At 38.6% G+C, this 11,174-nt stretch overlaps 1 protein-coding gene across 1 annotated transcript in view; it reads right to left on the bottom strand.

Moving 5' to 3' along the window:
• LOC102840577 (chromosome unknown open reading frame, human C1orf87) overlaps positions 1-11,174 on the bottom strand; it is a 157,106-nt gene that overhangs the window by 59,593 nt on the left and 86,339 nt on the right. Inside the window, exon 7 of the mRNA XM_006862505.1 lies at positions 9,548-9,645. Within this exon, the coding sequence (XP_006862567.1) occupies positions 9,548-9,645 (98 nt within the window). The remainder of the gene's footprint in view (positions 1-9,547; positions 9,646-11,174) is intronic.

The following is an 11,174-nucleotide window of genomic DNA, read 5'->3' as shown; positions in this document are numbered from 1 at the left end:
CTCAAAACCAGTCTCAGGTCAATTGGCATAAATAATATAGTCCACAATACAATGTTCTACATTTTGCTTGGATGAGTAGTGTCTAGGATTCTGAAAGCTCAGGAGTGACTGTTCAAGGTCAAGCTATTGGTCTCTCTATGTGCAGAAGAAAGAGTGATAAGAATTGAAGAGGCTTGGGATGAATTAGTCTATGTACTAATAGAACACACGAGCATCAGTCTACACAACTCTACACAACTCTGAGACCAGAAGAACTAGATGGTACCACTACCAACTGCCCTTGAAGGGATCACATTAGTGAGTCCTGGTAGAATGGCAGAAAAATATGGATCAAAACTCTAAATGATTATAAAAGAGAGAGAGAGAGAGAGAGAGACCGGGTTTGCTGATCAGAAAGAGACTGGAGGAACCTCAGATTATGACCCTCGACCACGCTTCAGCTCTGGAAATGAACTCATCCTTGTGGTCCAATTTTCAGCCAAGCAGTTCATAGATTTATAGGGGGCACAGGCAGACAATAGTAGCAAATTATGCTCATCATGGAATGGTCACTTATTCAAAATCAAAAGGGCAACATTTTCTTAAGGACCAAGTTGAGAAGGGATGGGAAAAAATGCAAATGGGAATCACAGGGATTCCCATTTGCATTCCTATTTGCAGGATGACTGTTGTTGCATGGAGGAGATTATAATCATTGCAATGAAACAAAGAGTATGATTTGTTGAATGTAAAGCTGATGATCTTGTTTGTAAATCTTCACTCAATTCAAAATAAAATGTAAAAAACAAAAAAACAAAAACTGTTTTCTTCTTCCTACCCATCAAACATCAATTAGGAATGTATTCTGAGTTTTCTTGAGGAGTTCTATTTCCACATGACTTTGTTCTCTTGAAATAAAAGTGGTTCATTAAATATGTAACCAGTTTGTTTTGCTCATACACCATAAATTTTTTCTTATACATGCTTTCATAAGTCTGAGGAATTCTTTGTTCACTTGTACGTGCCTTGATTTGGGAGTTTAAAAACATGATTCCCAGAGCTTCATGCCATTTTGGGCTCAATATAGATAAGGCAAATAGGAGGAGCCAGAGCACAAATTAGATAAATTAATGACTATATCAAATCATTTAAAATTAAGAAAGGTGTGCGACAGAGTTGTATTCTTTCACCATACTTATTCAACATGTATGCTGAGCAAATAATCCAAGAAGCTGGGTTCTATGAAGAAAAATGTGGCATCAGGGTTAGAGGAAGACTCATTAACAACCTGCAATATGCATATTATACAATCTTGCTTGCTGAAAGTGAAGAGCACTTAACACATTTACTGATGAAGATCAAAGAGCACAGTCTTCGGTATGGATTACATCTCAATGTGAAGAAAACAGAAATCCTAACCACTGGACCAATAATCAACATTATTATCAATGGAGAAAAGATTGAACTTGTCAAGAACTTCATTCTTCTTGGATCAACTATCAACACTCACAGAAGTACAGTCTTCGGTATGGATTACATCTCAATGTAAAGAAAACAGAAATCCTAACCACTGGACCAATAAACAACATTATTATCAATGGAGAAAAGATTGAACTTGTCAAGAACTTCATTCTTCTTGGATCAACTATCAACACTCACAGAAGTAGCAGTCAAGAAATCAAATGATTTATTGCATTAGGTAAATCTGCTGCACAAGACCTTTTTAAAGTGTTGAAGAACAAAGATGTCAGCTTGAGAACTAAGGTGTGCCTGACCCAAGCCATATTTTCAATAATCTCATATGCATGCGATAGCTGGACAGTGAATAAGGAAGACTGTAGAAGAATTGATGCTTTTGAGTTATGGTGTTGGAGGAGAGTATTGAATGTGCCATGGGCTACCAAAAGAACCAACAAATCTGTGTTGGAAGAAGTGCAGCCAGATTGCTCCTTGGTGGCCAGGATGACCAGATTTCGTAGCTCATACTTCGGACATATTGTCAGGAGGAACCAGTCACTGGAGAAGGATATCATGTTTGGTAGGTTGGAGTGTCAGAGAAAACGAGGAAGACCCCCAGCGAGACGGATAGGCAAAGTGGCAGCATCAATGGGCTCAAGCTTGAAAACAATAGTGAGGTTGGACCAGGATCCGGCAGTGTTTCATTCTGTTGTGCATAGGGTTGCTATGAGTCGGTACTGACTCGATGGAACCTAACAACAACAACATATCAAATGCTACATGTATAGGCAGGTCAGAGAGAGTGGGAGACATATCACTCTCAAGGAATATTGTTAGTTGCCATTGCATTGGTTGTGAATCGTGACAATTTTATATAGTACAGAATGAAATGTTGCCCAGTTCTGCGCCATCCTCATTTATTTGCTGTTGCTCTTGTGTGAATCTACTTCATTGAGGATTCCCTTCATTTTCTCTGACCCTCTCATTTGTATGGTGTTCTTTTCTAGCGTTTGATCTTTCCTGATGACGGGTCCACAGTAAGTGAGACGAAGTCTTACCATTTTTGCTGGTTATATTTCTTCTAATACTGATTTGTTCATTCTCCTGGCAGGTATATTAAGTATTCTTTGTCAACACCAGAGTTCAGCTGCATTAATTCTTCTTCTGTTTTCCTTTTTCACTGTCTAGCTTTTCTATTTTTGCTATTGAAAAGACCATGACTTGTATCAGGCACATCTTAGTTATCAAAGTAGCATCTTTACTTTTTAAAACTTTAAAGGTCTTTTGCATGAGATTTGTTCATCTGTATGCCGTTTGATTTCCTGATTGCTGCTTCCATGGACATTTAAACAAGTAGAATGAAATTGTTGACCACTTCAGTTTTCTTTCCACTTATCAAGATATTTCTTATCAGTTCCCTAACATCATGAATATTCTAGTCCATGAGGAATATTAGTAATCATATAAATATCTTAGCACAAATTTAGAACTGTACTGCAATGCAACCCTTTCCTGTGTAGCTCTGTAGGATACACACTATACTGCTAACTGCCGGTCAGTGGTTCAAACTTACCAGTCGCTCATTGGGGTTGTTGTTGTTAAGTGCCATTGAGTGAGTTCTGACTCAACAACCCTGTAAAGGGTTTCTGAAGAGTGGCTGATGGTTTTGAACTGCTGACCTTGTGGTTCACAGTCCAGCTCTGACCCTAGGACGCCACACCAGGAGTCCAATTAGGATTCTGAAAAATGTCATCAGAAACTCTTCTGCCCCTTTTTGATTATGTGCTAATAGTAGTGGAAGGAGACTATAATAATATTTTTTGAATTGGAGCATATTCTAATGGAAGATAAAATTTATGTGACCAATAAAGTCCTTAAAATTCTTCCAGTGTTTTTTTCCCCTCCAATGATCTGTTATGCTACCCTAGGATAGTCAAAGAGCAATGACAAGTTAAATGTCAGAATAGGTTCTAGTTGCCATAACAGGTACTACAATCCTAACCAGAAAAAAACTGGATTTCAAACTTCTGAAGTCAAGTTGGAGTCAAGAAGTCAGGATTGGAAGACAAGGTTTGTGAGTTTGATGCAGACTCATTAGACCCAAGTTGAAGTTTTAACTTCATTTGAATTTATCAAGTTAATGCATCGTTGGTGAGTCTACTGTGTTCTTCATGTACATAATTTCATACATGATCTAATTTAGTGGAGATAATCTGCCATTCAATGAGGAATATAAATGACTTGCCCAAGAACACACAGATCAATGGAACAGTCAAGATTCAATCCCTGGCTGTGGGAGCCCAAATCCTGCACTATTAACCATTATGCTATATGGCCATACACAGGCATATAATTTGGCATCAATTGTGTTTCTTTTCCCTTTAAAATTCCATGGACTCAGCTGTAGTACCTTCTAACATTACCCCTGCAAAAGGCTGAGGTCAGTCTGAGTTTTGTTTTATTATAATTGTTGCTGTTAAGTGCTGTAGAGTTGGTTCCACAAGGTTGGTGGTTCAAACCCATCAGTCACTCCTTGGAAACCTTCTGTAGGGCCGCTAGAGTCAGAACCAACTTGACAGCACTTAACAACAACCTTTATGCCTCAGCTTCCTCATTTGAAAAGTAATAGCATTTCTCTCATAGAACAGCTGTTAAATGCCTTCAAGTCAGTTCTGACTCATAGTGACCCTGTACAGGATTTTCAAGGAGCAGCTGGTGGGTTTGAACCATCAACCTTGTGGCTAGCTGTCCAGCACTTATCCTAAGGACACCTCCATTACTAGCCAACATTTACATAGTGCTTACTGTATTCCATATAGCATTCTAAGTGCTTTATCGCGCTAGCTTTTTTAAACATTGATTGTTTGTTGTTGTTGTTGAGTGCTGTCGAGTTTGCTCTGACTCATAGCGATCATATCTTGGGTTTACAAGGCTTTGAATCTTTGCGGGAGCAGAGAGTCTCATCTTTCTCCCACAGAGTGGCTGGTGGACTTGAACTGGGTACCTGGTGGTTTGCAGTCCAGTGCTTATCATATGGAGACACCACAATCCCCACAAGGATTGTTGTTGCTGTTGTTAGGTTCTGATTCATAATGACCCTGCAGCAATGATTAAAAGAGCTAATATTTTTTAAAAAAAATGTTTTTTTGTGAATTATATGATAGTTTACATGAAAGAACTTTAGTTTTACATTCATTCCATCGTATATCATTTCATTGCCATGGTTCCAATCCCCTCCATGCATCATCTTCCGACCAAAGGGTATATCCTAGAAACCCGTCCTCTACACTTCCCTCCCCCCCAGCCCCCCCACACACAAGTCTTCGGCCTACAGTCCCTCTCCCTCTCTGGATCCAAAGTCCCCAGCCGCTTCATCACTCCACATCATCGTCTCTGTCTCCATTTCAGGCATCCCTGCTTCCCTGGGTAGGGACCCACTCTTGGCCCTTCTCCGTTGATGGTCCCAGAGACCTCCGCTGCTAGACTGGAGAAATAATCACTCCCTTCCTTGTTACAAAACATCTACCTTTGCATTTCCAACGCTCACAATCAGTCTTGATAACCATTATTCACTATAGTATCGTAAGTTACCCATCTGTATTTCATTTCATCAGCTCCGGTTAGACAGATTGGATAGTACTCACTGGTGATTCTGCCTTCCTCCATGCCCCCTAGCTGTAGGTTCCCTCTTGAGAGCTTGTAAGCCAGTCACTTCTTGCCTTTGTAGTCCCTCCCTCTCCATTTGGGTATCCAATGTCCAAGTTGCCCATCTCTGTCTACTCTGTGTGTGGAGGGGGTGGGAATGTTTCTTGCTGTAAGGATTTGTTGCCTCTTTTGAGTCACTGCATTCATAGGTATAGGTCAAGTTCATCAGATTGTATCAGCTCAATCTTTTTTTTTTTTCCCCCTCATTTTCTTTCTTCTCCTGGTTGAGCTCTGATCATCCAGTCATCCGGTCCAGGTCACGTGGGTACCATCTGCCCGTGTGGGTGTTCTTGTGTACATGCCCTCTCTTCCCATCAGCCGGCAGCTCCATTCTCAACTTGAGTCCTCCGTGGCCACGCCACTGACTCTGGGCCCAGGAGTCCCCAGGTCTCCGTACACTGCTTGCCAACCAGGTCCCCAACTGGGTCCACAGAAGCCCACTGAATATTGTAAGGCTTAGCTCGCCACTTCGTTGCTGCCTTTATCCCACTTCTCCCCATTGGTGATGCATGTGGTCACCAATCAGAGGGTGCATTTCCACTGAGTTAAAAGAGCTAACATTTATAGAGCACTTAAAATACTGCCTGGAATACAGTAAGCACTATATAAATGTTGGCTAGTAATGGTAATAATTTTATCAGAAACAATAGCATTATTTTATTAAATTCTGTGTTTTATGTGAATTATGGGCTCTGGAAGAGAGGACTGTAATTAACAAACTCTTAAGGGCCAGGTTTGAGTATTAGGCCTAACCAATAGGCAGATTCATGCTACATCTCCAACAGATTGCTGCCTAACAATTTTTCTATTCCCATTAAAAAGTAATTGCTGAATCAAGCACCTCATGATTTCTTTATCTCCTAAAATCCTTTGGTCATTCCTGGGATTAGCAAACAGTCTTTTTCAATTTAATTGTGCTCTCAATAAAGGGCCAGATGTGTATGATAAATCCTACTCGTGTTTGTGTCAATTGCTCCGCTCTATTCAGGAAGCTTCCATAGTAGCTTCATTATTTATCCCTTTCCCCCAGCACAATTTGGCTTGTGAACATGTGTTTTAAACTGGGTTCAAAGCATTTAATTTTGCCAACACAATTTTAGAGTATTAGTTTGCCTCCTGTTCTCCCTCTGCCCTCTTTAATTACCATTTATTGCAAAGTCACACAAAAACATTAAATGCTAATTCTGACTTACATGTTCCTGGCCAAGAACAGGGATAATAATTTCCATCTACACAACCTGAATTCATTTTGCTAAGGGTGATTCAGAGTAGAGATCTGAAATCGTAATCAAGTCTTTCTCAAAATCGCCTTACCCTGGCAGTCATTCACTGATATCTTTGCTAATTGGTAGGCAAATGAAAAAAAAAAAACCCCACATACAAAAAACTCTGTGTGAAAAACAAAAACAAAAACAACCAAAACACAAAAAATAAACTTTGCAACAGCGTTCACAAAATTGCTCCTGCCATCAAGCTTCTTATAACACAGTTTAAGAAGGGAACACAATTCATTTTATTTGGTTAGATGGGGCTAATCCTACATCACCATAATCCCTCCTGATGTTTTATTGATTCAAAAGGACATTTAATCAGGAAGCAGCTCAGCACTAGAATCCTGCTAATTAGCAAGCAGCCACATACCAAATGGGTTCCCAATTGAACAGCAGATTAATAGACAATATGTACTAAAATAATGATTCGTGCATTCAGCTCCTAAAATGCGTGTTTAAATTGCATGTTTAATGTCCTAAGAATATAGATTTGTATACTAAGTCCTTAATGGAATGGGTTTAATTCCAAAAAAGAAGATTTAGCCAATAGCTATTTAAGGATGAAACAGGTTTATCTTTTGTAAGTGCAATTCTTCATTGGTTCTTAAGGTTTTGATGTCCTTGAAACTCCAAAGGTCAAAGATAGGTGCATATAGAAAATTGGTGTGCTTCTTTGATCAGCACAAGAAACAGTGGGAAATTGAGGATATTTTTATAATAATATATAGCCTATTCTCAGTGACTCCCCATTCACTCTTATTCCCACATCTCTGATTCCTAGGATCTTGGTTCTGGACATCAACTTTTAATCAACAAATATTTAATGAATGTCTACTCTATGCCAGCTATAATGTGAGCTGTTATACTTTTTTGTCCCTGTTTAGGTTGGTAGCTCTTTGCAACTTTCAATTTTGGGTTCTAGGTTTTCTAATCAGATCTTATTTTACTTTTCTTCTTTTGCTCCTCATTCTCTTCATCCTTCCCACTCTCAAAGTTTTAGGGACGGGAAATCCTATGTCCAGCCCTTGTCAGGTAAAAATTCACTGGCTAAGCTCAGCCCCCTAATTTCATTTATTCATCAATTTACCCTACTCATAATTCTTGGTGGTGGTGGTTCTGTTCTACCGAGTGGGTTCTGACTCAGTGACGCTGTATACAGTTTCCAAGGCTGTTAATCTTTACAGGAGTAGAAAGTCTCTCTTTCTCCTGTGGAGCAGCTGGTGGATTCGAACTGTTGACCTTGCAGTCAGCAGTCCAGTTCATAATCCACTATGCTACTTGGGCTCCTATCCTTCTTTGTTTTCTTCTAGTACTGTTATCACCATGTGGTATCTCCTACTTTATTTGTTGTTTTTCTTCTCCAGCAGAATGCAAACTCCATAAAGGGCTTTGTTTTATATGTACTTACTAACTTCAGTCCTTGAATAGGCATTTAATAACTATTTGTTAAATGAATAATGAATCCATCAAATATTTACCATGTACCCGCTATGTGCCAAATACTAAGAAATTTTGTTGGAATATATTGTTAGGGGAAAAGTCAGAGTATTGCCACATGAAGTTCCAATCCAGATATTAAACTAACAAATCACACAAATAAAACATAATTACAAATAGTGGTAAGTTGCAAGGAAAGAAAATGGCTAAGTTCCATAGGAGAACATGTTGTTGTTTTAAGTGCTGTCGAGTCAGTTTTGACTCATAGCAACCCTGTATAGGGTTTCCAAGGAGCAGCTGGTGAGCTTGAACCACCAACCTTGTGGTTCAAACTGATTTTGCAGTCCAGTGCATTAGTCCATAGTGCCACACCAGGACTCTTATGAGAGCATAGCACATGGAAACTAATTTTGATGAAGCATTTAGGAAAGACTTCCTCAAGTCTATCATGAGACAGGAACTGAATAGAATTCAAAGAGTATTTCCATACTAGACTCCTTCCCTAATTCACTTTAATTCCATACATATTTATTGAACATTTACTATGTGCAAACTCACCAGTCATTCCTTGGAAATCCTATTAAGGGTTGCTATGAGTTGGAACTGACTTGACAGCAGTTAACAACAACAGCAACCATATGGTAGGTACCGTTGTAGATATTTGGAATAGTTCAGGAAACAAAATAAAGACCCTGACCAACACTGATAAGGCATTAGAAAATATATTCTATTAGAAAGAGAAATACATAATCACAAGAAACTTAATCCATTAGTAAATTACATAATACATTAGAAGTTGACAAGTATATAGAAAAGGCAAGAGGAGAATAGGTTAAGAGGAAGGATTTGGGTAGTTTACTAAAAAAATATATATTATACTGCACTTACATGAAAACTCAAGAGCAACTTTTTGCAGGTTTCCAGAGAGATCACTCTCCCTTTTTACACTGTGTATATGGACTCCTAGTGTGGCACTGTAGGATCAGCACTGATTGCCAATCACAAGGTTAAAAGTTCAAATTCACCAGTTGCTCCTCAGAAATCCTAAACAGAGTTGCTATGAGATAGCACTTAACAACACCAGTAACATACTAGCTTTCTTAGTCTCTTTGAACTCCAACCTCTAGCTCGTTAACTAAAAGAGACTGCTGGGCTTGGCTCTGATTCCTCCTTATCATGCAATTGTTGCTGTTGTTTAATGTTGTGAAATCAGTTACAAGTCATAACGACCTTGAGTGGAGGAGCAACTGGTGGGCTTGAACCACCGACCTTGTGGTTAGCAGTTCAGTGCTTTTCCTATGGCACTAAAGCAGGACTCCTATCATGGAATAATTTGGGGGAAATTATAGAACTCACATAATTTGTTTTCCTTCTCTCAGGGATCACTGGTAAGTGCTGTCTGATGTTCAATGTTTATAAGACATTGTTTAATATATTTAGTCTTGTTGTTTTGTTGTTTTTTGTTTAAGGTGAAAGGATAAATCTGGTTCCTGGTACTCCATAATAGCTGAAAGTAGAAGTTACCTGCCTTATTTCTCTATGGCCATAAAACCCCTCTGCATTTAAGATAATCAAACATTATTTAATTCCATCTTCCAGTTATAGATTGCTTCATATATCAAACTTCTATGAGAGCCCTAAAGACAGAATCTAGGTTTGGCACCTTCATTGACTATGTGAATGAAAACACAACTTACTTTATTTCATTTTGATAACCCAGATCTTGATAGTTAAGCAATGTTTCCAGAAGGCTCAAGGTCAAATACAGCCCATGCTTCCCACATATAGCTCTCACCTGCAAATAAGAAAGGATATGAAGTTTAACAAGAATGAATTTGAGATTTGAATGCTCCTTCCATAATTAAAATATTGTTTACAACAAGAATGCCCAAAAGTGTGATCATGGTTGACAAGGAATTTTAATTTAATTAACACAGATAAATGATTAACTGCTCAGAAGTCACTGATATTTGAAATGCTAATCTAACATCATTATCAGGAATGGTCAAAAATAGGGGGTGGCACTGTGGGTTAATGCGCTGGATTGCAAAGTTGGTGTGAACCACAAGGTTGGGGGTTTAAGCTCACCAGCCGCTCCTCGGAAACCCTATACAGGGTCACTATCAGTGGAAACCAACTAGATGGCACATAACAACAACAATCCTAGGTAAATTATTTTTGTATCTTTTAAAAAAACATTTTTGTATCATTTACTTTGATTAACAAAAAATGCCTGTGAACTCAGCAGAACTAACATTATTATCTTTATCTTGTATTGAAGAAACCAATACTTAGAGAAATAAAGAGACTTTCTCAATGTCACATAGCAAGTACATGCATAGATATTCTAGAAATCAGATATTTAATAAATATGTGTAGGATGAATGCAAAAAGTTTCATTGCAATTTCCCAAGAGCTTTAACAGTTTCAGAGTGTGGCTAACAAGTCAATTCAATTCTCAAATTGTTAGGTTGGTAATACTCATTGTTAGTAGGTGCCAGGGAGTCAGTTCTGACTCACAGAGTCCCTAGGCACAACAGAACAAAACAGTGCCAGGTCCTGTACCATCATACATTGCTGCTGCCACTGTACCAATTCATTTCATTACATGTCTTCCTCTTTTTCCCTGACCCTCATCTTTTCCAATACTGATTTCCTTCTCTATGGACCGGTCCCTCATGATAACACGTTCAAAGTGAAGTATCACCATCTTAGCTTGTAATGAACATTCCTATTGTATTTCTTCCAACACAGATTGGTTTGTTCTTCTGGAAGTCTGCGGTACTTTCAATATTCTTCTCTAACACCTAAACTTAAATACATCAGTTCTCCTATGGTTATCTTTATTCACTGTCCAACATTCACATACATGAGACTACTAAAAATATTATGGCTAAATAAACATATGAAGAAATGTTCATGATCACTAGCCATTAGAGAGACGCAAATCAAAACAACGATGAGATATCATCTCACACCACCAACAACAGCAAAGATCAAAAAAGTAGAGGACAATAAATGCTGGCATGGGTGTGGAGATCCTGGGATACTCCTGCATTTCTAGTGGTACTGCAAAATGGTCCAATCTCGCTGGAAAACAATATAGCGCTTCCTCAGAAGGTTGTGAATAGAAATACCTTATGATCCAGCAAATCCTCTACTTGGTATTTACTCACAAGAAATACGATCTACAACATGCAAAGATGTATTCACACCAATGTTCATAGCAGCACTATTTACAATAAAAAAAAGATGGAGACAGCCAAAGTGCCCATCAACTGAAGAATGAATAAACAAACTGTGGTACATACACACAATGGAATA

This window comes from Chrysochloris asiatica, unplaced genomic scaffold, assembly GCF_000296735.1.
Source record: "Chrysochloris asiatica unplaced genomic scaffold, ChrAsi1.0 scaffold00048, whole genome shotgun sequence".
NCBI lineage: Eukaryota > Metazoa > Chordata > Mammalia > Afrosoricida > Chrysochloridae > Chrysochloris > Chrysochloris asiatica.
The sequence above is the reverse complement of the archived record's forward strand: the minus strand, read 5'-3'. Positions and strand labels throughout refer to the sequence as shown.